The 27,066-nt window shown below is 40.4% G+C and overlaps 1 protein-coding gene across 2 annotated transcripts in view; it reads left to right on the top strand.

Moving 5' to 3' along the window:
• TCEANC2 (transcription elongation factor A N-terminal and central domain containing 2) overlaps positions 1-27,066 on the top strand; it is a 36,126-nt gene that overhangs the window by 5,769 nt on the left and 3,291 nt on the right. The window contains exons 3-5 of one of the 2 annotated variants that reach the window (XM_049617140.1): positions 5,504-5,645; positions 20,973-21,166; positions 26,635-26,722. In XM_049617140.1, coding sequence (XP_049473097.1) covers positions 5,504-5,645; positions 20,973-21,166; positions 26,635-26,722 — 424 coding nt within the window. The remainder of the gene's footprint in view (positions 1-5,503; positions 5,646-20,972; positions 21,167-26,634; positions 26,723-27,066) is intronic. The other variant, XM_049617139.1, reaches the window with a different exon arrangement.

Here is a 27,066-nt window from a genome sequence, read left to right as displayed (position 1 = left end):
ATTTAAATGCCAAGAATCTGCTGAATGTTCAAGCCTCAGTTTCCTCATCAGTAACATTAGAAAGAACTACAACCTGCAGGGTTGTCATGAGAGCTAAATAGATAAATACATGTTGAAAGGGCTAAGCATTGTGCATGTCATATAGTAAAACTGATCAGTAATGTTCTCTTTTCATGTGTGGAAAAGGAGGGGCTTGTGTGGTAACACTAGAGCTGGGAACAGTGATGATGATAGCGATGGTCATGATTACAGCTAACACTGAGCCCGTTTCTCTGGGCCAGGAATTGTGCACAGTGCTTTACATATATTAACTCTTTAACCTCTGATAACAGCTCTGTGAAATGGATGCTTTTATCATTTATATTTTACGGATGAATCTAAGCCACAGAGAGATTAAGTAGCTTGCTCAAGGTCATGCAGCTCTAAGTGGCAGAGCTGGGATTTGACCTAGACAGTCTGGTTCCACTGTCTGCCCCCTACAGGGCGAACTAAGAAAGTGGAGGTTTCTGAATGTCAAGCAGAAGAGGTATAAAAATCTTGGATATTGGGACCATTGTACTTCTGTTATCGGTATATTACAAGTAATTTTGCCATAGCCTTATCACATTCAGTAGAAGTGATACCCAATAGAGCGTGTGTAATATACATTTGAATGGTAGAGGTTAATTTGGTTAATCTCTCCTTACTTCCTGAAGGGAAAGTGATTTCCTCTATTGGTTGCAATAGGAGATTTTTTTAAATTATTATTAAAAGATTCAAGAATATGTGAATTCTTTTAGGTTCAGCAGTTTAGAATGTTCTGTAAACCTTTCCTCCTTCTGTAGGATGGAGCAGCCAATAGATTGTCCCCTGCCCCCTCTGGTGGGACGGTTTCCATGTTATTGCCTAAGTGAATCATTTTCCCTAATTGGTTTTGTCAAACCTGATGTTTCAGCCATCCACAACTATAAGACCAGATGGTATAGGAGAGAGCATGTCTTTCTGGTGATAACCTTTCCACTGCTCATTGTAGCTTCCCCTTTGATACTTTGTGTCCACTTCCCTTGTTCCTCTAAATAATTCAGATAATAACTTGAAATATCTCTTTTGAGACCCATATTTGGACAGAAGTAAGGAACATTCTTGGATATATGTGGAATTCTGTTCTGGAATTGACTGCAGATTTTTCTATTTCTGAGCTAAAATTTCGGATCTGAAAACTATACTGGATTTAGTCCTTGAGGGTAAGATGACTTGTTCAATAATACCTAGTGTGGCAGGGAATAGAGAGACAAATAAATTGTCCCAACCCTCAAATTGCTTAGTCAGTGGTGAAGACAGCCTTATAAATAAGTATGTGCATAAAATGCAGATACAGTGGTAGGAATGTGTCCAGATTACAAAGGACTTAAAAGGGAGTGTGGTCAAAATTTGGTAGGAGAGAGTCAGGAAAGGCCTCATAGAAGACGGGATGCTCGAAAGGAGTTTTAAAATATAAGTAGGTGTTTATCATATGGCTGAAGCAAAAAAAAGAGCATCCCAGGCAGAGGGTGTGAAACACTGCAATTCATTTAGGCAGCTTCAGATAGTTTGCTATGTAGCTGGAGCAAATTATGAAGCTGTAAAGGATGTCAGGAGCCAAGTCATGTAAGGCCTTTTATGCCATGCTAGAGTTTGGGCTTCTGTAGTTCCATATACTAGAAAGATCTCATGTGGAATCCCTAACCTCATTCTAACCATGTAGAAATGCTAGATAAAAAGTCTCTAATACAAGAGCTGAGCTTGAAAGCAAGAACGAGAAATCTTCAGATGCCAGAAAGAGAGAGGAAATTCAAACCCTAAGCTTTAAGTGGGGGCTGAAGCTGAACAGTTTTATGAAACTAGATATAATGTTTGGGGTGTGAAGTTTTAGGGCCGGTGTGGGGCCTAAGGCCTCAGGCTAATAATTCCCACTTCAAGCTGGGAGCCAAAACAGGTCTACCATGTTTGTGAAAAATGAACTAGAAAAATTCCATCCACAAGTCCAAGGCAATAGCATGAAAATGATGATCTTCTCAGGGGTTTTGGATGGAAAAAGAATTGACTATAATAAATTAGAACCCCATACTTACTACTATGCATGGTTTTAAATTTACACTCTTAGCAAAGCAGGAAAAAAGTGAACATAACTGGCATAGGTCAGAGAAATCCAGAGGCTTTGGCCAAGGCAAATGTGAGATTTCCTGTTAAAACACCTCATACCCTAGGACACCAGATCCCCATGGAAATAGTCTCCATTAAAGATGAACTCATGGTCAAAATTACCCAGAGGGAGAATGAGCAGATAGAGATAAATAATAGCATTTCCACCCCAAGAAGTGGCAATAAGGGCACAACCTGAAAGAGATCTTAAATATGTGAATTTTATAACGAAAAGATGAGATACTGTAAGAAAAAACCAAAAGACTATGAAAAGAAATTGGGTAGATTTTGAGGAAAATATTAAGTTGTCCTATGAAAAAATTATTCCTTGATGGAGACATGGAACAGGTTAAAAGTAGACAAGCCATAGCTACAGAGAGTAATAGTGGATTGGAAGCTTGAGGCGAGGAAATCACTTAGAATTCATTCCAGAGAAATACAGAAAAATATGAAAGAACAGTTAAGGTACACGAAAGGATAGACAAGTCATTTATATTTCTAGTAGGGATTTCTGAAGCCGAAGCTTGTGAGGAGGATACTGATACAGATTTCATAGAGCATATGTCTTAAAAAGTATAATAATGAACACTGTAATGATAGAAATAGAATGTATAATTTGCCAACCGTAAAGAAAAGATCAAAGAAAACTCAAGCTGTTACAAAGATAAGAAAGGAAAAGTAAAAGAAGCAAAGAGGAAGTATATCCAGTTATATCAGTAATCATAATAAATGCAAGTGGCTTAACCATGCCTGTTAAAAGATAGAGATTCTCAGATTGGATGGGGAATGGGGGCAAAATAAAGCAACCATAGGCCATTTAAAGCATAATGACCCAGAAGAGTTAAAAGGCAAGGGATGGAAGACGATGTTGACTATGTCACAGGCAGGAGTTCATCCTAGCAATGTTTACAACAGGAAAAATGTTGGGTGGGGTGACCCTAAATATCCATTAGGGGAATAGATTTTAAAATTCTAAGACATTTGTGTGTAAAAATAATGGAATACTATCCATTACTATTAAGTGGATCAACTGGGTTTATGTATATGAGTATGAGTGAATGGAGAAAATATATTGAGTGAAAAAAAGCCTTTTGCAGAATGATATGATATTTATACTTTACATCTTCTTCCTATTGAAAATATCCCCTTAACTGGCTTCATTTATTTATTTTGCATACCATGTACCACTGACAGTATTGTTTTGTATTGTAGCAGATCATAACAAAGAACTTGTCTCCCTTCTGGCTAAAGCACCCCAAGGCTGAGAACAAAGCAAAGTGTTCCCAGATGAGATTCTAGACTATGCAGAAATTGTGAAGGCGGTACATGAAGACCAGTTTCGGAATCCCGAACCCATCACCTACTCTAGGCCATAAAGAAGGTTGAAATTAAAAGAAGAGAGGAGAGAGAGTTCCCTTGGATATAGTGGGAGGGCTGTGGTATTTTCACTTGGAGAACTTGACCTCTGTACCTGGATCTGGTGGACACAGAGACCAGATCTGTGCCTGGGAAAGACTAAAAACAGAGAGTGGCTGAATGGGAAGGCTGTTAACCCTTAGAATTCTTCAGGGCAAAGATGAGGATATAGCAGAAAAAATGTGAGCTGGCCTGGAGTTGATTTAAAGGGGTTAAGTTCACAAGGATCATTGGAAGGTCAGTGGGACCCCCACAGAGAGCGTGTGTAAAGTGGTTTGCCGAAAACTGGGAGCTTGCGGGGAGTTGGACATGGCTGGCTAGAAGAGGCATTGCCAACACTACAGGGATGGCAAGTGAGGTCTCAACAATGGGGGCTCTCCGAGGAACCACAGAAACACCTCAAAAGAAAAAAGAGTCTGCTTTCTGAATCTGCCAAGTCTAGAGAGCACACTAAAACCGGACTAGTGTAGTATCACAAAAGAGGAGAAGGCTTTTCCTGTCCCTTACCTCTCCTCCTTTTCCCAGCTTCAAACCTGGAAGGGTCAGAGGCCAAAGCAAACAAGCAGATGGGGGAAGGGGAAGCAAAATGGGGAGAGGAGTCAGACCTCTCCCACCATGGGCTGCTAGGTTGGAAGCAGACCCCAGCCAGGGAAGGAAATTGAGATTTTGTTGTTGCTTTTTATTGAACTATAACCTGTATATAGAAAAGTGAACAAATCATGAATGTGCATCTTGACAGATTTTCACGAAGTGAACACACCTGTGTTACCAATATCCAGATCAAGAAACAGAACATTACCAGAATCCCAGAAGCCCTCTGTGCCCCCTTCCTTTCCCTAATTGGGCCTACCTCCCCGGGGAAATAACCATCCAAGACAGTATTTTTTTGTAATTATGAAAGTAACTTTATTATTTTGTCTTTCAGTTTAATTTTTTTAATTCTTAGTTGAAATAACTTCAGAACTACGAAAAAGTTGCAACAGAGTACAAGGAACTTCCTCATCCCCTTCACCCAGATTCCTTAAGTGTTCATATTTTACACCAAATGGAGAGATGCATATCAACTTGAAGGTGGTGATTTCTCTCTTTTTTTTTTTTTTTAAGCGTTTATTTATTTTCGAGACAGAGACAAAGCATGAACGGGGGAGAGTCAGAGAGAGGGAGACACAGAATCTGAAACAGGCTCCAGGCTCTGAGCTGTCAGCACAGAGCCCGACGCGGGGCTCGAACTCACGGACCGCGAGATCATGACCTGGCCCGAAGCCGGCCGCTTAACCGACTGAGCCACCCAGGCGCCCCAATGTGGTGATTTCTCTTAGAAACAGGAGAGAAATGAGTTTAGTGAAGGGTGTAAGGAGACAAACTTTAGAATGTTTTGTTATTTTATGGGAAATGGCAAAATGTTAACTTTTTTTCAGTTATAAATAGTTACTCTGTACCTTATTATGTGTTTCAGAGTTTTAAAAACTTTTCAAACAAGAGAGTTTGACTTTTATCATCTAGAAAGTGGGGAGCTGTTGAAGTATGCTTTTTATTGTTAAAATAAATATGCCTTTATGGCTTCTTTGCTTTCTATCCTTGCTTGTGAATGAAGACACTTAAGTGAGCTATAAGGTTGATTCACCTTAGTATCATTTTTCTTTTCTTCTCATCCTTATTGCCTCTCTCTGCTAAGTGCCCAGCAGTGTCTGACATGGTGAGATTAAAACTTGCACTTTTCCTAATAGATGTAACTCTCTTCCTCATTTGCAGTAAGCGGGACCTGCTTTTAAGCAATTACCCATCATTTGGGGCCATCACGTACTGTGCTTTGGTTCAGGTCATAATCAATAATTCATATGTCAATAGGAGCCCCATTAACTCAGGTGAAGGCAGATGTTTTTCTAATGAAAATGTTCCATTTCCAAATGACTTTTCTTTTTCCCAGAGAGTTGTGGTTATAGAAGACATAAAAAGGTGGAAAACTACGTTGGAGCTTCCTGGTCAGACCAGAGAGAATCTAGTTGAAGCTTTACGAGAATTAAAGAAGAAAATACCCTCCAGGGAAGTGTTAAAATCAACAAGGATAGGTATGTTCTTCTGAATTTTATGAAAAGTGCTTATATTTTGTCTCTTCTTCCTCTCTTCCCTGCCTCAAACATTAAGTTATCTATCATATCAGTGCCTCTCAGACTGTCCGTGGTGAAGGACCATTGTTTAAAAAATTCTCCATTGGTTGCAGACCAATACTTCCATAACACATAATAAAAATTTCCAGAAAAATAAAATTAAAATATACAAAACACAAGCCACACTTCTTCTTCTTCTTCTTTCTTCTTTTTTTTTCTTTTTTTTTTTTTTTTTAGATTCAAGGGATACAGAATTACTCCGTCAAATTGCTATTAAAGTTTCTTAATGCATACTTCAGTTTCTGTACTTACCTCATAGACTGGTAACCAGCAGTGATCTAGGGATAACATTTTGAGTGCGTTTGACGCAAGGTGTGTAGAAATGAATGAGACATGGTTTGTCACCTCAAGGAACTTGAGGTTTGGTAGGAGAAACAAGCGTGTAGGCAATGAGGAGCAGAAAATATTATAGGTTATAAATAAAAACGTATAAAGAGTATCCTGGATATCATTGTACTCTGTACGAGGTACCTGCTGGCACAAAGGACAGAGCAGTCACCTACATCTGGGGAATTCAGAAAAGATTTCATAGAAGAGATGACATTTCCGCTAAATCTTGACAGTTAAATCTTAGCTTTTCTGTCTTGAGCAGAAATAACTTGCAGAGTGTGGTTTGTAAAAACAAAATGATGGCAACATTTGCCGCTACATCCTTTATTACAGCATTGAGATGTTTAAAAGGTAAGTCAGGGACTATGTTGAATTGCCATTTTAGTACAGTACACAACTGTGAATAATATGTAAGGGAGGGCCAACATGTGTTCCTCAAGCTGCTCCCAGCTCCCTAGGGAGTCCAGGGTAGTCATTCACAGCTGCTGTTCTTGCCCTCGCCAGTGCAACCAATGCCTTCTCTGCCTCCCCTTGACCTCTTGTTCATGGGAAGCAAAAGAGAGAGCAGCTTCAGACTGGCGCTAACAGCTGGCAAGAGCTGTGTGGAATCCCCCAGAGGGCCCCCCAAGAGTCTCGAGAGTTGCACCCCTGTAATATAAACCAGAATCTGAGAAAATTAGATGCTTAAAGAACATAAAACCCCATCATTACAGCCAAGGAGATTCTCCCATCTGCTGCTGGATTTTCTCTTTATAAGTCATGGTCACTAGAGGGCAATAAGACCATTCATATGAGCCGATAAGGTATTTCCACCAGTAGAGGGTACTAGTGATTAATATTTTGTGACATGTATATATGTACATATGTGTATGTGTATGTTCATATTTAGGCACACACCACAAATGCCATTTCTGCCCAGATCATAAATATCAACGGAATAGGCTGGAATTGTCCCACAAACACAGAACAGATGATCATTTAAAAATATATATTTCTGTTTATGGGGTGCCTAGCTGGATCAGTCAGTAGAGCAGGTGACTCTTGATCTTAGGGTTGTGAGTTCAAGCCCCACATTGGGCACAGAGATCAATTAAAAAAAAATTATTTGTCCTTTGAGTACAATTGCGAGTGTGCTTTTAAGAATGGGTGTGTCTGATGTTCATAGATTTCAATTCAAGGATCATAATGAAACCATAACAAGGAGGCTTAACTTAGGAGGAGCTGGAAATTATCCAACTTTTGATTCCTGACCTTACCCTAAGCCCTCCCTAAACCTGAGGTTGTATGGAATATAGGGGTTTCTTGGTTCCTTTGTAGTTACTTCAGTTGCTAGGCTGAAGATTCATTTGGATCATTGCCTGAAAATGTCTCCATTCTTCTACCTTTAGCCTCCTGCCTGTCCATATCCTGTGGGCTAAAAGGGACAAATATTTACTGACTACTTTGTGCTAGGAACTGCGCTGGCGTAATAATAAGGGAGACAGATATTGTCCTCTCCTTTTTGGATCCTGCAGTCTAATGGAAGGACAGACAGTTTAATAAGAGTTATCATACAGTGTGATGAGTGCTCTGATGATGGGTAGAAGCTAGCCAAAGGAGTATATGCATTGGGAGTAGAGAAGAAGGTGTTGAAGAATGTGTTAGATAGTGGGTAATGTGAGCTTTACAGAGGACTGGAGGGGGGAGAGAACATGATGCATTCCAGAAACTAAAAGTTTGGTGTGTGTGAAATGTAATAAACGGGAAAGTGTGGCAAGAAATGAAACTGGAGAGGCAGTCTGGACCAGATGGAAGAGGCTCTTTGTAAGCCTGTTTGGTCTTAGTGTGTGTATTAGTTGTCTATCCCTGTGTAAAAATCACCCCCAAATTTAGCAGCTTAAGCTTTTGTTATCTCACATAGTTTTTCTGAGGGTCAGGAATCTGGAAGCTGCTTATTTGGGTGGTTCTGGCTCACGGTCCTTTAAGAGGTTGCAGTCAAGCTGTTGGCTGGGGCTGTAGTCATCTGAAAGTTTCACCAGGGCTTGAGGATCTCACGATGGCTCATTCACTGAACTGCTGGCAGGAGGCCTCAGTTCCTCATCACATGGGCCTCTTCTTATGGCTGCTTATGACACGGCAGCTGACTTACCCAGAACAAGAGACCCAAGAGAGAACAACCAAGCTGGATGCCACAGCGTGTTTCATTACCTAATCTTGGAAGTGGCAAGGTATCGCTTCTGTCACCGAGACCAACCCAGGTAAAATTTGGGAGGCAACTGCATACAGGTTATGAACACCAAGAGGTAAGGATCTTTGGAGGCTATTAGTAGATTGGCTACCACAATATGTATTTCTTTTTTTTTTTTTTTTTAATGTTTGTTTATTTTTGAGAGAGAGAAAGTGCAAGCAGGGGAGGGGCAGAGAGAAATGGGGACAGAGTATCTAAAGTGGGCTCTGTTAACAACAGAGAGCCCAGTGTGGGGCTCAAACTCATGAACCATGAGGTGACCTGAGCTGAAGTTGGATGCTCAACCAACTGAGCCACCCAGATGCCCCCAAAGTGCTTCTCTTTCATTATTCCTGCATTTTTGGATTCTACAATTAGAAGTATGTTTAGACCTTTTATTTTCCATACCCCTTAGCTTGTCTGTCATAATCCTATCTCCTTATCCCATAGAATTCCAGTAAATTTCTTCAGATATATATCTTCCAAGTCATTAATTCTCTCTTCAGCTCACTCTAATCAGCTGTTGAACCCATTCACTGAGTTTTTTGTTTCAAAAACTGTTTTACATTTTTATAAAATTTCCCCCCAATCTGTCTCTTTAAAATATTGTTTGTACATCCTTGTGATAGTGCCTTTGATTTCTTTAAATATTAATGTATGGTTCTTCTGTATACTTCATCTGACTATTCTAATATTTATAGTCCTTGGGGGTTTAAATCTTTGTTTCTTCTAAGTCTTATGGTGCTTGCCTTTCCATGTGCTCGTTGATGTTTAATTGTGAGCTCATTCTTTTCTTTTAATCCATGGAAATTCTGTGGGGTTAAGTTGGAGCTTATCTCTAGAGGGGATTCACTTTTTTTTTTTTTTCTTTCTGCCAGTAGTCAAGGACCACTTCTTACCTGGAATACTTTAGCACACCTTGCAAAGATCCCAGCCCAGTATCAGAGTCCAACTAACCGGTTAACTCTCCCACTTCACCATGGGCCCAAAGCTAAGTATTTTAGTAACATCGCTGTAACATCACCCCTTAGGATAACCCTACTTCTTTAACCTCTGTCTACTTTTTTTGAGGGAATGAAGTGACTTTTGTCCAGAATTTATCTAGCGTATTGCAGTGCAAGGGTAGCTTTAGTCCATCGTAAAGCCTGAGTTCTTAAGGATAAAAAGTGGTTGCATCGAAGTGTTTTGAATGGAGGAGTGACATATTCAGATTTGCGTTTTAGGGAAATCTGTCTACCAAAAGAGTGTTGGAGAAAAGCAAACCAGAGGCAGGGAGGCCAGTTAAGATGCAATTGAAATGTCTGGGTGAGAAATGAGAGTGACCTGGATCGGATAGTCATTGTGGGCATGGGGAAGTGTGGTTGGAATCAAGAGATTAAAATCCGAAGGATGTAGACATTGATTGGATGTTGGGAATGAAGATAAAGGAATGAAGGTTGAAGCCCAGACTTCTCATATGGGCAAATTGGTGGATGGCAGTACCACTTATTACCATAGAGATGGGGGGAAAAACAAGTTCCATTTTAGACTTACTGTATTTGATATACTGTGGGGCATCCAAGAGGAAATGTCCAACAAGATGTTGGATGTACAAGGCTGAAGCTAAGGAGAGACTATAAATATACACTTGAGAGTCATCATCAGCATATAGCTAGAAACCGAGGCAACAGAAATAATAAGCTTGCCCGGGGAGAGTATATAAGAAAAGCTAAGAGCCAAGTGCAAAATCCTGAGGCACACCAGTATTTAAGAGACTTGTAGAAGGAAACTGTGAAGTGTGACCAGGAAAACAGGAGGGAATGCTGTCATGCAGTGGGAAGGAGTGGGCATTTGCTGGGGGGTAGTGTCAGTATGTCCATTGTTGTCAAAGGGCCAAATAAGCTAAATCTAAAAATTGCATGTTAGATTTTGCAAAGTAAGGTCATCAACAGTTTTGATGAAGACAGCTTCAAAGGCAAGGTTAGGAGCAGAAACGGGAAGAGTAAGGAAGAAGTAAGGAAATGAAACTGGCCCTTTTAAAAAATTTTGTATTGAAAGAAAAGAGAGGCAGCAGTATCAGAAAAGAAATGTGGGATGGAAGAAAGTTCTGACTTTTGGAACAGGAGAGAAGCCAGCCTGCGGAGTGACAGGTTCATAGAGGGAACCTGGTCTGGGCGAACGGACTGGGCTTAGCAGGGACTGACTGTGGAAGTGATAGGGAATGAGGATGCCAACATGCCTTTCGCTTTGTTGCCCTCTCCTCCAGCTCATCCTATCTGCCCTCAGACACACTCAGATCTTCCCCTTTAACTGTCTGCTGCGTCTTCCAGGCACCTGTTTCTCTTTTATAGCCAAATTCCTTTAAAAATGATTGATACGCATTCACAACTCCCATTCCCGCCCCTCCCATTCCTTCATTAAACCCTTTCCATCCTGGCTTCTCCTACACCACTGTTCTTTTCTCACAGAACACGAGTGATTTCTTTCTACCCAGATCCAATACTCTTGTCTCATTTCTCATCTTCCCAGATCTGTGAACTTGAGACCATTGATTACTCTCTTTTCTGTTGACATAAATGGCACTGAACCTGTTGCCCATTCTGTGTCTGTTAATTTATATTTTTATTTCTTTCCTATGCCTTATCTGACTTTATAATTAGCTCATTTTTTGGCTTCTTTGTCTTTTATTTGCTAAATCGCGGCTCTGTGCCTGCAGGACCATGCTATTTTATTCACCAGTGCTTTTCGAGCATTAGTGTGGCATATAGCAGCAGCTCAGGATATGTTCATCAAATCAGTGAAAACCACAGGGTCAAGGATTCCCTCCATGGCTCTTTCTAGCTTTGTATATCCTGTTTCTTGCCCTTCTCTCTTTCTTCAGTCCTTGTCCCTTTCCCCAAACAGAAGGGACTTTAGAGTACCTACCCAAAGAGCTTGTCCACTTCAGCTTAACTGAGGCCTTATTTCAGGTAATTCTTGGGCATATATATCTCCTAGCCTGATTCATTTTTTTTTTTTAATTTTTTTTAACGTTTTATTTATTTTTGAGACAGAGAGAGACAGAGCATGAACGGGGGAGGGGCAGAGAGAGAGGGAGACACAGAATCGGAAGCAGGCTCCAGGCTCTGAGCCATCAGCCCAGAGCCCGACGCGGGGCTCGAACTCACGGACCGTGAGATCGTGACCTGAGCTGAAGTCGGCCGCTTAACCGACTGAGCCACCCAGGCGCCCCCTGATTCATTTTTGAATCTTAGACTTTTAGAAATGTTCCAGTTTATATTCCAGCCATTTTCTTAAAATCTTACTGATTTAATGGGTAAAAATAGCATCTTGTTTTTCATTTGCTGCATGGAATGAATTGTTTTCTGTGTTTATAGGCACTCTCTTCTTTTCTTTGTGAATTGTATTCTTTGTTTACTGTTGAGATCTTTTAATTTTTGTTATCTATTTCTGAATTCTATAAATGTCAATGTTGTAACACTTTTAAATCCATTTAGCTACTTGAATTTGTAAAGAAGGAAACTAAGACCCAGGAAGATGAAGTGACTTATCCAGGGCCACTTAGCGAGGTTAGCACTAGCAATGTAATGAGAACCCAGGTCTCCTGGGGCAGCGTTCTTTCCTGGTTAGCAGACAGACTGTCATTGTGCCCTGGACCCCAGCCATATGTGCCTTTATTTTATTGGAGCATTTCTATGGGTTCTGCCATCTGCTCAAACTCACTTCTTTCAAGTCAGAATTTAGTGCCATTTCTTATGTACCCCAGTTGGGAGTTTTCTCCTTGTATTCCCATTTTAGTCAGCATCTCTTGGATTTTGCTCTGACGTAAACTCTCTTAGGTAGAAATGTCCAACAGGCAATCGGAGATGTGGGATTGAAGTGCAGATGAGACATTTAAGACTACAAATACATGTTTGGAAGTTCATCTGCCTGGAAACATTTGCTTAAAGTCACCTAAGTGGATGAATTCTCTGAGTAAAAGAACAGATTAAAGGGGTGAAGGATTGAACCTGAGCGAATGTCTGTGGAGGTGAAGTGGGAGGAGGAAGAGGAACCAGTGAAGAGGTAGAGGGAGTGTAATTAAGAAGGAGGAGGGAGAGAGCCAGGGCAGTACAGTGATGTGCAGGCCCAGGAGGAGAGTGTTTTAAGAGGCAGGAGAAATGTGTGCCTTCACTATTCTCAAGTGGTCTGGGAAGTCGAGGGCTGGCTGGACAAAAGCCTTTGGACCTAGCACTTAATTAAGGGCTCTGTGACTGGATACCTTTATTATAGAGGAAATAAGTGGGCAAGGAGTACTGGGTAAATGTCTCGTAAGGCCGTGGAGTGAGCAAGCATGCTCCCCTTTTTTCATATTGTATACACGAATATTCTGGGGAAAGTTTTATGTCAGTCCTATTGATATGATTTCAGAGACGTCTTACTTTCATTCACGACTGGTTAACAACAGCAAAAAACCTTGTACTTCCAAAGTACTTTCCGATCTATGATCTCATTTGATCCACTTAACAAGTGTGTGAGGGAAATGTTATGATTTTCTCCATTTTACAAATGGGAAACTGAAGCTTAGAGAGTTTGAAGGAACTTGCCCTAGGTCAGAAAACCAAATAATAAGTGACGAAGCTCTGATGTACTTACGCCATGTCATGCCACCTCTTGAAACCTAAAGGCGCACCTTTGTCCCTGGTAAACTCTTACTTTTCCTTCACTTGAGACCCAGATGAAACAGTCTTCTATGTGAAGCTAAAAATGTTTGTTGGATGAATAAGTGAGTTAGTGAGTTGGTGAATGAATGGGTGTGCGATTTAACTTGATAAAGGTTATGGAATAAGTTAGTGGTAAAGACCTTCCAAATGACCTTTTCTTTTCGATTTGTCCCATAGATTGTCACTGCTTCAGCAATCTTGAAGTACTTACAGATTCCTGTATTCATTTTCCATTGAATGGTGCCATGACAAAGTGCCACAAAATTAGTGGTTGAAAACCTTGAAACACAGATTTATTTATTATCTTATAGTTTTATAGGTCAGAAGTTCAGGACAGGTCTCATTGGGTAAAATCAAGGTGTTGACAAGGCTGTCTTCCTTCCTGGATATTCTAGGGGAGAATCTGTTTCCTTGCCTTTTCTACTTTCTAGAAGCACCTGCATTCTGTGGCTCATGGTTCCCTTCCTTCATCTGTAGAGCTGGCAGTTGTGGGTCGAATTCTTACACTTACCTCCCCAACGTAAGCCTTCTGTCTCTTCTACTTTTAAAGACCCATGTGAGTATATTGGGCCCACTTAGATAATTAAGGCTAATCTCCCCATCTCAGGGTCCTTAACATTAATCTCATCAAAGTCCCATTTTCCATGTGAGGTAATATATTCACAGGTTCTGAGGATTAGGGCATGGATATCCTTGGGAATCATTATTTTTCTTACCACAGCCCTTAAATTATGCCATGCTATTTCAGGTTCTATGTTCTCGTTCACTGTACTTCTCATGTGAGTCCTGTCTTCTTGAGTCATTGTCGAGACTCAAGACGAGAATTACCTCTTTTCATGGTGTTCCCCTTTGCCAGCTGAATTGACTCCTCTGTCCTTTTGACCCCCCTGGGTTTCCCCTTCAATACTGTCTTAGGACCCTGGAACTGCCTGTAATACGTCCGTATTTTGTTTTGTTTAGGTGTCTTCTCCTAGGCTTAGACCTACCTAGAGCTCCTTGAGTACAGGATTGTCTTATTCAGCATTCTATCCCAGGGTCTAGCACAAGACCTGGTATATACTTTGTATTCGGTAATGTTTGCCAAATGAGCAAAAAGACTGCTTCCTGCAGGGAATTCGTCTTAACAATGTGTTGGGATGCAGAAACCCCCTACCCTTAAACCTAGGGGACTGGACTTAGATCATAAGACCAGCCAGGGGCACTGCTTGCTTTAAAACATAAACTTCATGGAGCACATAATGACTTTGCAGATCATAAACTTCCTTGATGTAGCTACTGACCAACTTGTGACCTTGGGGTAAGGTCACAGAGCCTCATATTTTTTCATCTCAGTCAGGAGGAGGTAGGACTGTATCATTACCAGAGACAAGAGTATAGGATTAAAGCGTGAGCTCTGGAGCCACTTTGCCTACATTTGAAACCTGGTCCTGCTTCTTACTTGTGGTGTCCCACAAGTCACTTAATTTCCAGTTCCTTAGTTTCTTTACCTGTAAAATGGTGAATCCTAACAGCACCTACCTCATAGTGTTGTTCCAACGCTTAAGTGAGTTAAGGTAGGTAAAGCATTTAGCACAGTGACTAACTGTCATCATTGTTACCATGAAATTCCCTTTATGATCTAAAATTGGTTATTTTGTCTTTTTTTTTTTTTTTTTTTTTTTTTTTTTTTTTGTCCTAGAAGATTTCCTAGACCCCTCTCTTCTCTTCTTCTCTCTTCTCTTTTCCTGCCCCGGACCGACTGCCTTTCCTGCTGTCACCCTCTTGGTGACAAATCTTGGATCTTCCTGGGCTCCCTTACAGTGCTACCCTTCCCGGAAGGGCTTGGCTGGTGTTGGCAGTACCTCCTGACCAGTCTGGGTGGGGTTCCTATGGGGCATCTGTGAGGTATACTGCCTCCTACAGGCCAGAAGCAGTGACCCCACTGGCCTGGCCTGAGAGTCAAAGCCTTTTGCCCTTTGGCCACCTCTTAAGACCTGTGCTCTTCTGATTTGGGAATATCCAGAAGGTGAACTACATTATATCAAACACTCCCCATGTGCCAGTCCCTAATACAGAGAAGTACAGGGTATAAGCGGCTAAGTGTGCAGGCTCTGGAGTCAGGCTGTGTGTGTTCACATCCTGGCTCATACACTTACTGGTTGTGAGGCCTTGGGCAAGTTACTTTGCTGAGCTTCCTTTTCTCATTTGGAAAAGGAAATAGAATAGTTTTTACTTCGTTGTTCAGTTATAAAAATGAAATAACTACATAATGAGGATAATTCATATACAATCTGGAGTAGGAAGAATTCTTAACAATGAGTAAGAATTAGAAACTTTCCATTTTCCCAGCGCTTTTGGATTCCATTCTTTATAGTATAGTTCCATTATTTTGTTTGCAGTTGTGTGATTTTCCCAATCAACTGCATCCATATTCAAATGTTAGTACAAAAGCAATTTGAAAGCCAAATGTAAGTGGTTTTTATTTAACTGTTTGATTCAGTTCAGCAAACACTTATTGTGCTAGTCACTATGCCAAGAGCTGGCAATATAACTTGGAGTGACGTATGGGGTCCTGCCCTCAAGATGTTTACAGTTTAGAGGGGAAGGTGGGTATTTAAACCTTGTAGACAGAGGGAACAGTGTGAGCTAAGGCACAGAAATGTAAGAAGGCCAGACAGCCTGACCCAAAACAAGGACATGCAAGTTGCTCTCCTTAGCCAGAACTTAGCTCATGGAGGCAAAGGGGTAGGAGGGCTGGGAGGGAGGAAAGAGGGCAAAAAGGTGAGAGGTAAGGCCGGGGAAGTTCCAAGTCATCGAGAGCTTGGATGTTATACTTAGGAATTAATTTGAGAGCAGTGAGGAGAGCCATTTAAGGACTTTTGGTAAGGGAGTAATGAGATCACATTGTGTTTGTAAAAGGTTATTTTGACTTCAGTAATGAGATTGAGTTGGAGAAGACCAAACTGGGGACAGAGATTGGTTAGTACATTTTTGCAGTAGACCTGTGGAGAGGTGATGAGGACCTGGATTAAGGTAGCGGTGAGGAAGGAAAGGGAAAGATACAAAAAATGTTAAGGAGCCCGAAATGATGGGTGAGTGGTGGTGCTGTTGTATGACAAGTACAGGAGGGACAAGTACAGGACACTGAGGGGGGATAATAGTGAGTTCCATTCTCCATTTAGAAATGTTGAGTTAGAGGTACTTGCAAAATAAACAAGTGGAGGTGTCCAGTAGGAGACTGGTGTCAGTGGGAGCCTTTGGGCTAATACTTGGGAGTCATCTGCTTGCAGATGGTAGTTGGACCACAGGAGTGGGTAAGATTCCTCAGGGAGAGCAGGTGGAGAAAGAAGAGAAGAGACCAAGGACAACGCCCCAGCTTGGGTTCACTGATAATTAAAGTTTGGGTAAGGCATATGCAGCCAGCAGAAGAGAGAGAAAGAACAGTAACAGGTGGTGTCTCAAAAAGTGGTGGAAGAGAATATTTCAGAAGACAGAAAACAATATCAGAGGCCACAGAGGCATCAAGTTACATCAGGATGGAGGAGGTCCATTGGATTTGACAAGCAGAGGGACGCTGTTTGAGGGACTTCGGCATCTTCATTGCTCACATGTAAAGCCTGATCAACAGTGTCTTTCTTGGAGAGAGAAAGGGATAAGAAGGGGGACACATGAAGAGAAGGATCTGTGTTCGAAGAAACCGGAATGCACCTCTAGTACAACACAACCATGCCGTTAGGATTGCTTACAGGCTGAGCCAACCCATGAGACTGAGCTGAACTGCACAGATGCATTCAGTCGTACGACTCAGAGAAGACCCCAGTTAATAATTTCATTATAAATTCTTTAGACTTTGTCCCTGCATATAAACAAATATGTGTGCTTATATGTATACACAAATATAATTGTGAAAGTAAATATTGGCTCATGCTGTGCGTGCTCTTCTGAGAACCTGAGTAAAGTAATCATCTTTCCATGTTACTACATGTAGAGCTATTCCAGTCTTTAATGGCTGCAAAGTATTCGTTGTTCAAGTGGACTATAATTTATTTAACAAATTGGACCCTGAATGATGAACTTCTCATTGTTTCTAGCTTTTCACTATCACAGTACCTATAAGGGTATTTTTGCACACGTATCATCTTTGTACACTTTGGCAGAGTGAGTGTAGGTTAAATTCCAAGGACTGTGTCTTACTTGTTTCTCTTTGTGCTAATCTTTCTATGTTACAACATTGTACATTTTCCCCTTTCGTTCACATTTTCTCATGTAGTTTAGTAAAAATACATTCTTTATATGGGTGTTTCATTCCACCAACATTTACGGGACACCCACTCTGCCAACCCCTACCTTCTGCCACTGTGTTCTCTGCTGGAGAGACAAAGATGGACATGTCACAGCTCTTGCCCTGAAGCTGTCTTTGGTGGGCAAGAGAGATAGCTGATCAGATGATTACAACTTACTGTGACAATTATTGTGAACAGAAGCACAAGGTGCTAAGGAAGCACAGGGGAGGAGAGGCACCAACCAAGACTGGGCGGTGTTAGGAAGACTTCCTGGAGTAGGGGACTCCTAAACTGAGTCTTAAAGGCAGAAGGGAAGTTAACCAGATAGAGGGAAGCAAGAGTATTCCAGGCAGACTGAATGTTCATTGGAAAGTAGGTGGGAGGAGACAGATTGTGAAAGGACTTGTGTGACAAGATATGAGTTTGGATACAGGATTGAAAGCTGTAAGTGGAGGAGTGAAATGGTCAGATTTATGTTTTAGAAAAAATATCCTGAAAACAGAAAACAGTTAAGTTTTGGGGTGCCTGGGTGGCTTAGTTGGCTAAACGTCCAACTCTTGATTTCAGCTCAGATCATGATCATGAGTTCATGAGTTCGAGCCCCACATCGGGCTCTGCTGAACCTGCCTGGGATTCTCTGTGCCCCTTGCCTGCTCGCTCACTCTCTCTCTCCCTCTCTCTCTCAAAATTAAATAAATACACATAAAAGAAAGAAAGAATAGTTAGGTTTTAAAAAGGCCACTCTGGCTGCAGTGTGGGAGATGCCATTAAGGGGTTTGAAACTTAGGCAGAGAAGCCAGTTGGGGCTGTTGGAATCAGAGATGACATGCCCGAAGACAGGGTACCCCACTCTTGTTAATCTTTTGCTAAGTGGTTTATGGTTTTACTTATTTAAGCAGAATCTCTCCCTAATGTATTCAGACTAGCTATTGCAGATGTAAGAAAGCAATTGATTTTTTTAAATATAGCTAATATTTGTCTACTTTTTAAGTGTTTAAAATTTTTTTTTATCATTTATTTATTTCGAGAGTGAGTGTGAATGGGGGAGGGGCAGAGAGAGAGAGAGAGAGAGAGAGAGAGAGAGAGAATCCCAAGCAGCACACAGAGCCTGACACAGAGCTTGAACCCATGAAACCATGAGATCGTGACCTGAGTTGAAGTTGGGTGCTCAATCAACCAAGCCACTCAGGTGCCCCTCTACTTTTTGTTTTTATTTTTTATTAAAAACAATTTTTTTAATGTTTATTTATTATTGAGAGACACAGAGACACAGAGTGTGAGCAGGGGAGGGGTAGAGAGAGGGGGAGACACAGAATCTGAAGTAGGCTCCAGGCTCTGAGCTGTCAGCACAGAGCCCGACGCGGTGCTTGAACTCACGATCTGTGAGATCATGACCTGAGCCGAAGTCAGTCGCCCAACCAACTGAGCCACCCAGGTGCCCCTACTTTTTAAGGTTTTAAATCTAAGTGTTTAGTTGATTTCTTTGCTTTTCTGTGTAATTATTTTTGAGTACTTTTGCATATTGATATATTTTTGATCCTTTCCCTCTTTTTCCATTTTTATTATGCACATCTCAAACATACATAAAAATAAAGAAAATCATAGAACACACCCCCATATGCCCTTCGCCCAGATTCAGTAACTATTAGGATTTGGTCCTGGGGCACCTGGGTGGCTCAGTCAGTTAAGTGTCCAACTCTTGGTTTTGGCTCAGGTCATGAGCTCATGGTTTTGTGAGTTTGAGCCCCGCCTTGGGCAGTTCTGCTGGCAGCTTGGAGCCTGCTTGGGATTCTCCCTCTCCCTCTCTCTCTCTGCCCCTCCCCCACTTGCACTGTCTCTGTCTCTCTCAAAATAAACAAATTAAAAAAAAATTTTTTTTTAAAGATATGGTCCCACTTACTTCATCTTTCCTTTTTTCGTGTTTTTGTGCTGTTGCTGAAGTATTTTAAAGCAGAATCCCAGACCTCTTATTATTTCAGCTCTACAGACTTCAGTACGCATCTCTGAAAATTTCCTATATTTTTCGGATACAAATTTTCTTTTTTTAATTTTTTTAAAATTTATTTTGAGAGAGAGAGAGAGCAAGCAGGGGAGAGGGGCAGAGAAAGAGAGGGGAAGAGAGAATCCCTAGTAGGCTCTGCGCCGTTAGCACAGAGCCCAGTGTGGGACTTGAACTCACAAACCATGAGATCATGACCTGAGCCAAAATCAAGAGTCGAAAGCTTAACTGACTGAGCCACCCAAGCACCCCAGATACAGATATTTTCTTACATAACCACAGTGCCATTATCATTCCTAACAAATAGTAATTTCTTGGTATAATTTAATATCTAGTGTATATTCATATTCCTTGTGTATCTCAAAATCTCTTTTAATAGTTGGTTGATTTGTTGCAGTCAGGATTGGAATCACACATTGCATGTGGTAGTTTGAGCTCAAAAGACTCTTAATCTATAGCAGTCCATAACGTTACTCCCTTTAAAAAAAAAAAAAAAAAAATCAACAAATGAATAAGCAGGAGCACCTGGCTGGCTCAGTCTTCGGGGCATGTGACTCTTGATTGCAGGATCATGAGTTCGAGCCCCACATTGGGTGTGGAGATTACTTAACAAATAAAATATTTAATAAAAAACAAACAAAAACCAGAATCAGACCTGTAAACACAGAGTATAAACCGATGGCTACCAGGGGAGGGGGGGAGTAGAGGATGGGCAAAATGGGTGAAGGGAAGTGGGAGATACAGGCTTCCTGTTATGGAATGACTATGTTACAGGAATGAAAAACATAGCAGAAGGAATATAGTCAATGGGACTGTCATAGCATTGTATGGTGAGCATAGCATAAGGTATAAACTTGTGGAATCTCTATGTTGTACACCTGAAACTAATGTAACATTGTGTGTCAACTACACTCAAATAAAAACTTAATCATAACACAAAATAAAAATGCCATTGACTATTGAGGAAATCAGGTCTGTGGTCCTGTAGAATGTCCCACATTCAGGATGTGTCTTTTTCCTCCTACTATAATTTAACTTATTCTGCTGCCTCTCATATTTTCTATTAGCCAGATAGCTTTGAATAACTAGTTGGATTCTGGTTCCTCTTTTCTTTGGGAGGAGGGTGCAGGACTACTCATAGGTAGCGCTGTGAAGTGCTACCTCTGTCCGATAGCCGCACTCTTCGGGGCACTAAGATTGATTAGTGGTTCAGGCATTGACAGCTCCTCCCTCCATTATAAATTTCCCCATCAGCCTTTCATCGAATGAGTTCATCCACTGATGCTTGTCACCTGAATGAATTATTTCATCATGGGCTATGAAATTTTTAAAAATTCTGTCAATCTTTTCACACTTCTTAGTTGAATAAAGAACATTCCCTCAATAACTAGGGCTATTTGGTTGTTCTGAAATATAATATGTACCAAAAAGACAAGACAAATGCTTAATTCATTTTCTTTTATTGCAATTTTTGAATTAAGGAGTTGGTACTTTAATTGTTCCATTTTAAGTATCTATTGATCATGCTTCTATTTTATGACTTATTGCATTGGCAAGTTTAGTGATTCTCCTGCCATGATTATCTGGTTATCTCAGCCTTTGAGAAATGGGTCTTCCTTTGCACAAGAGGCTTTACATCCTTAGGTATGTGAATGACTTTCTGCATGTCACACATCAGTCCCTCTAGTCCTGTAGTTTTCAGTAGAAAACAGAACAACCTTTCCTTTGGTTTCTCCTCTCTTGTTTCAGGTCACACTGTGAATAAGATGCGTCAGCACTCAGATTCAGAAGTGGCTTGTCTTGCTGGAGAAGTTTACACTGAGTGGAGAACTTTCATTGAAAAACATTTAGACAGACCTTCTATTGAAGTGCGAAGTGACCCCAAAACTGAGACATTCAGGAAAAATGCCCAGAAATTACTCTCAGAAGCCTTGGAATTAGAGGTAATGTCTCCTGGTTGGAATGTGATTCTCTTAGGTAAACGAGCCTCACATTTTCGTAATGATCTTTCATAGTCTTAGTGCTTTGGCTTTATTCTACCTAGGCTTGCTTGCTTGCTTGCTTGCTTGCTTTCTTTTTTTTTATTAAATATAATTTATTGTCTGATTGGTTTCCATACAACACCTAGTGCTCAAAAACCTCTCTGACCTCAGCCGCAGCAATTTCTTACTTGACACATTTCCAAAGGCAAGGGAATTAAAAGCAAAAATGAACTAGTGGGACCTCATGAAGATAAAAAGCTTCTGCACTGCAAAGGAAACATTGAACAAAACTAAAAGGCAACCGACGGAATGGGAAAAGATATTTGCAAATGACATGTCAGACAAAGGGCTAGTATCCAAAATCTATAAAGAACTCCCAAACTCCACACCCGAAAAACAAATAATCCAGTGAAGAAATGAGCAGAAAACATGAATAGACACTTCTCTAAAGAAGACATCCAGATGGCCAACAGGCACATGAAAAGATGCTCAACGTCACTCCTCATCAGGGAAATACAAATCAAAACCACACTGAGATATCACCTCACTCCAGTCAGAGTGGCTAAAATGAACAAATCAGGAGACTATAGATGCTGGTGAGGATGTGGAGAAACGGGAACCCTCTTGCACTGTTGGTGGGAATGCAAACTGGTATAGCCACTCTGGAAAACAGTGTGGAGGTTCCTCAAAAAATTAAAAATCTACCCTATGACCCAGCAATAGCACTTCTAGGAATTTATCCAAGGGATACAGGAATGCTGATGCATAGGGGCACTTGGACCCCAATGTTTATAGCAGCACTTTCAACAATAGCCAAATTATGGAAAGAGCCTAAATGTCCATCAACTGATGAATGGATAAAGAAGTTGTGGTTTATATATACAATGGAATACTACTTGGCAATGACCAAGAGTGAAATATGGCCTTTTGTAGCAACGTGGATGGAACAGGAGAGTGTTATGCTAAGTGAAATATGTCATACAGAGAAAGACAGATACCTTACGTTTTCACTCTTACGTGGATCCTGAGAAACTTAACAGAAGACCGTGGGAGAGGGGAAGGAAAAAAAAAAGTTAGGGAGGGAGCCAAACTATAAGAGACTCTTAAAAACTGAGAATAAACTGAGGGTTGATGGGGAGTGGGAGGGTGGGGAGGGTGGGTGATGGGCATTGAGGAGGGCACCTTTTGGGATGAGCACTGGGTGTTGTATGGAAACCAATTTGACAATAAATTTCATATTTAAAAAAAACCAAACAAACCACCCGGTGCTTATCCCAACAGATGCCCTCCTCAGTGCCCATCACCCACTTTCCCCTCATCCCCACCCCCCAACTCTACCTGGGCTTTCTTTAAGGATTCTGAATTTGTAAACATTCTGGGAGATAATATTGCAGAAAGACTAGCAAGACCTGGATTAAAACCCTGGCTCTATTAGGAACTGGTTGTGTCACTGTAGGCAAATCCCTTAATGCTTCTGAGACTTCACTTTTTTATCTGTAAAATGAGTATTATAATTCCTATCACCTATAATTATTGGAAAGATGAAATGAAACACTTACACAAAGGAATAGTATATATAGTATGTGATGATTAGAAGTCACTTAACGAGTATTGGTTCCTTCCTACTTAAAATTCTTCCCCTTCCCACTGAAGCAAAAATTCTGGTATGGACTCTGCTATGGACTATCAGTCTATTGAAAAGACACTGCTCCCCCTTTTTTAAAATGTCAGCACTCATACCTTTAGTTCCAAGGCATATAATCAATTGGCAAGACATAATCTCTATTGTTTCCATAGCTGACAGTTCAAATGTTAGTAGTTTGAGGTACACCTGGTAGTTTTGCTCATAATCATCAAAAACAAATCTTATAGATCAATTAATATTTTCGAAAAATCAGATGTAACATCCATATTTTTTCCTATTCTTAAGATATCCCTATTAAAATATACTTAAAGAATAATTTGAGAGGCACCTGGGTGGCTCAGTCCATTGAGCATCCAGCTCTGGATTTAGGCTTGGGTCATGATCTCACGGTCACGGCATTGAGCCCTGCATTGGGCTCTGCCTACTTGCGACTCTCTCTCTCTCTCTCTCTCTCTCTCTCTCTCTCTCTCTCCCCCCCTCTCCCCTTATCCCTCTCCCTCTCCCCCTTTCTGCCCTTCTCCTGCTGGCATGTGTGCGCACTCACACTCTCTCAAAAATAAATAAGAATAATTTAATATTATTAACAAAAGAAACAATTTCAAAAGTCTGATTTAAACCTAGGTCTGCATTCTCTGAGAAAATATTTTAACCTTTCTATCTTAATTATACATCTACAAAAGAAAGGTAAATGGACTTGTGGTATGTTACTTTTTAAAAATAGAGTTTTGGGCTTTTTAATACAAACTTATGATAGAAAATGAGAAAATGCAGAAAGGAAAAATAAAATCACCATTGGACTACCATCAGACATAATCTTATTGACATTTTGGTGCATTTCCTGTTTGGTAAATTATTATAGCTCTTTAAATGAATATTGGGCAAGTTAATGATTATACGATATTTATTAAGAGCCAATCATATGCTAAATGTTCCATATGATGCTTTTATTGATTATTTAAATAACCGCCGAAAACTGACGATTATTTACATTTGCATTTTACTTTTAACCTTGATCAATATCAGTGTCATTTTATATATCCTTTTCTATATATCTTTATTTTTTCATGTTTATAATTTTTAATGTCTATTTGATAGTTTAGTGAATTAATATGCTGTAAGTTTGCTTAAGTTCTTCTAAACGAAGTTTTAATATGACTATTAAACCCTTGAAAGAAGAAAAAAATACGAAGACTGTAAGTCTAATTTTCCAGAGTATCGATTAGCCAACAAGGTTTGCTATTTAATATTTTACATAAAGTTTATTTTTTAAATAAGCCAAAATTATTGCAGGAACATAGAGTGTGGGTATATAATATGTAGTTAATGTGGTGGTAAATACCAGTTCCCTGTGGTATCTTTTTAAGTAAATGATAATAACGAAGCTATGCTTGTAAGGATTAATGAGCAGTTTGCCTGCTATATTAAACTCCATAATAATTATCCTTTTAGTTTATCCATTAATTATCCTTTAAATGGCACATCAAGTGGTAAGCACTCAAGTGTTACAAAGCAAAGTTAAAAAAGTGATACATTCGTTAGTGCTTCCCAATGTAATTGGAAAAAATATCAGATTAAGCATAGCTGAATGGTTTTGCTCCCAAAGAATAAATTTTTAAAATTAAAAATGTGCATCTTACCATCTTCCTTGGGCAAAAAAAATCAATCTGTTTTCCTTGCATAATAAACAGCATTTGATAGTATTTTTATCAGTTTGGTATGTCAGAAGATATAAATATAAGCACTTTTATATAAGGTTAACTTCTAGCACCTATCATCATCTGAAATATTTCCATATTAGGGTGAATCAATGAACCATCTAATCCAGTATCTGGTCTTTGACAGTAACCAATGTTGAGTGCATTCAAATCAGACATCAGATCTCCATAAATGTACTCTATCAGCCAGTAGTAAACCATTGGGTAAGTTACTGGCCCAATGACTAAAAAGCCTTTACAATTTGATCCTAGTATGTGTTCTTGCAAATTCACTCATTACATTTTTGTAGAAAAAATGGTCTCGTGTTATTTGTTTGGGTCATGTCCTTTAGTAGTGAAAGCCACAGATGAAGAATATACACACACAGCCAAAAGGCGCATCTCTTTATTACTCTACACAGGTCTCGCTTTCCAGATTTATGGATTGTTTCCTTGTTCTTGGAATAATGGGATAGATGAATAAAAACTCCACTTTTGAGACCCATGCTCCATTCCCCTTTACTTCTCCCTTCCGGATCTTCTTTGTTCTTCCCTGTCTTTTAGATCTTTCCTCATATGAACGTCCCCTGTGGTGTCATTCTCTTACTTCCCCTTCCTCATTATCCACTCTCCTTCCTACCTCATGGCCTGTGATCATTTTCCTATTATGTCATTAAAAAAAAATGAACCTGATTCTCAAAGTGAGCCCGTATCATTAAGAGTTATGAAACACTGGCCGGTTGGCCCAGTTGGTTGTCGGATGGTGCTAATGAGATCCAGGTCAGGGGTACGTCCCCATATGGGACTGTTAGTTTTTCCTTTGTTTAATGGCCTCAGACTGCACCTCTGGCTTTGACCAGCTCTCTCATAAATGTATTCGAGTGGTCAAAAAGGAGTGTGGGTAGATGTGTACAAATCCAGTCAAGCTATTGGAAAACTCACACGAAGTTTGCTCCCAGTGGATATTCAAGTCAACAAATGTTTAGTATTGGTGCTGGTGCTGGACAGAATATAAACATAAATGAGTCGCATTTCCTGGGCTAAGAAAGCTTATCCTTTCTTGGCTGAGAGCCTGCAAATGACTAAATATAAGGCAGGATGAAAATATGTCTGGAATAGCGGTTTGGCAAGTGGTGTAGACACACAAAGGACAGAACAGTGAAGTCTGATGGGGGAATCTGGGAAGGTTTTATGGAAGAGATGACAGTCGAAGGGGATAGGATTTTCCTAACTAGAAAATACATATTAAAATAGAAACATTATATTTCAGATCTCATCTTTTATGCATAGGATATTATTGAAAGAGCAGGAAAGGATGGAAGTATACACAGGGAAAAAGGATATTCATTTAACAAATGCTTACTGAGCACTTGCTTTGTGCCTGCACCTATGCTGGGCATCAGGAATTCGGGAATAAATCCGACATGGTAACAAGCCTAGAGGGGCTCACCATCTTCTGAGGGAGATAGATAATAAATAGTCACAATCCAATGTGGGAAGTTCTACACTTGAGGTAGACACCTGAAGAAGACCTCCTTTAGCTTGCTTTTAAAGAGCTTAAGGATGTGGCAAACATCACTAATTGATTATGGCACCATTTCCCACTGGGTCCAGACTCCTTGATGAAAGACAGCTCTAGATGGTCACATTTTATATCTTCCCTAGTTACAGCCAGTTTGTCCAGGATTGGACACACAGTTAACTTACAGGTACAAATAGATAAGGAAGGCAAATCAGATTCTCTGTCTCTGAGAAGTGTGAACTAGGAAATGGCAAGAAAGCAGGCAGTAGGAGTGTTGAAGCAGAAGGGGTGTTGGAAGAGTTACGAGGGAGCAGAAGCTGTGGGCAGAGATGTGTAGAACAGGGGAGAGAATAAAGCGGTTAGAATTGGTAGTAAGGCAAATAGAGAGGAGCAAAAACATGTAAGAAAGAGACCAGACAGATCTTGAGACACACAAGAGAAAGGGTATGGTCTCTAAATAAATCCCTAGGTTTCTTGTTCCCGTTCCCATTCATACAGATATATCCCATTCTGGTTCCCGTTTCCATTCACATGGATGTTTCTCATGGCAAAACCTCTTTTTCTCAAGGTCTCAGTGAGACTCCGGTCCTTTCACCCCAAAGGACTTAACCTGAATCACCAAGTTAGGACCCATTGGAGAGGACTCAACAACTTGGGTAGGTTTGAAATATCCAAAGGCAGTTAGAAGATAGACACTCTTCACTTGGGGCAATGAACTTGTACACATGGGTGTGTGATGAATTCTTTTCCCTTATGATTTACAGTTTAATATCACTGCTATTTTTCCTCCTTGTGATTGGCCTCCATTTAACAAGAAGCATGCATGAGAATCGTTAGGTGTTTGCTTCCTGTCCCTGTCACATCACTGGTATGGCACACAGTCTACTGCCCCACGGTTATCTGTATACATGCCATCTCCTTTTTCCACTGGGAGTTCCTGAAGGGCAGGGTCAGGTCTTTTCTGCTCTGTGTCTCTAATACCCAAATCAGGCCGGACTCA

Source organism: Panthera uncia, assembly GCF_023721935.1.
Source record: "Panthera uncia isolate 11264 chromosome C1 unlocalized genomic scaffold, Puncia_PCG_1.0 HiC_scaffold_4, whole genome shotgun sequence".
Lineage (NCBI taxonomy): Eukaryota > Metazoa > Chordata > Mammalia > Carnivora > Felidae > Panthera > Panthera uncia.
Note: the sequence above shows the minus strand (reverse complement) of the source record. Positions and strands in the feature narration are given on the sequence as shown.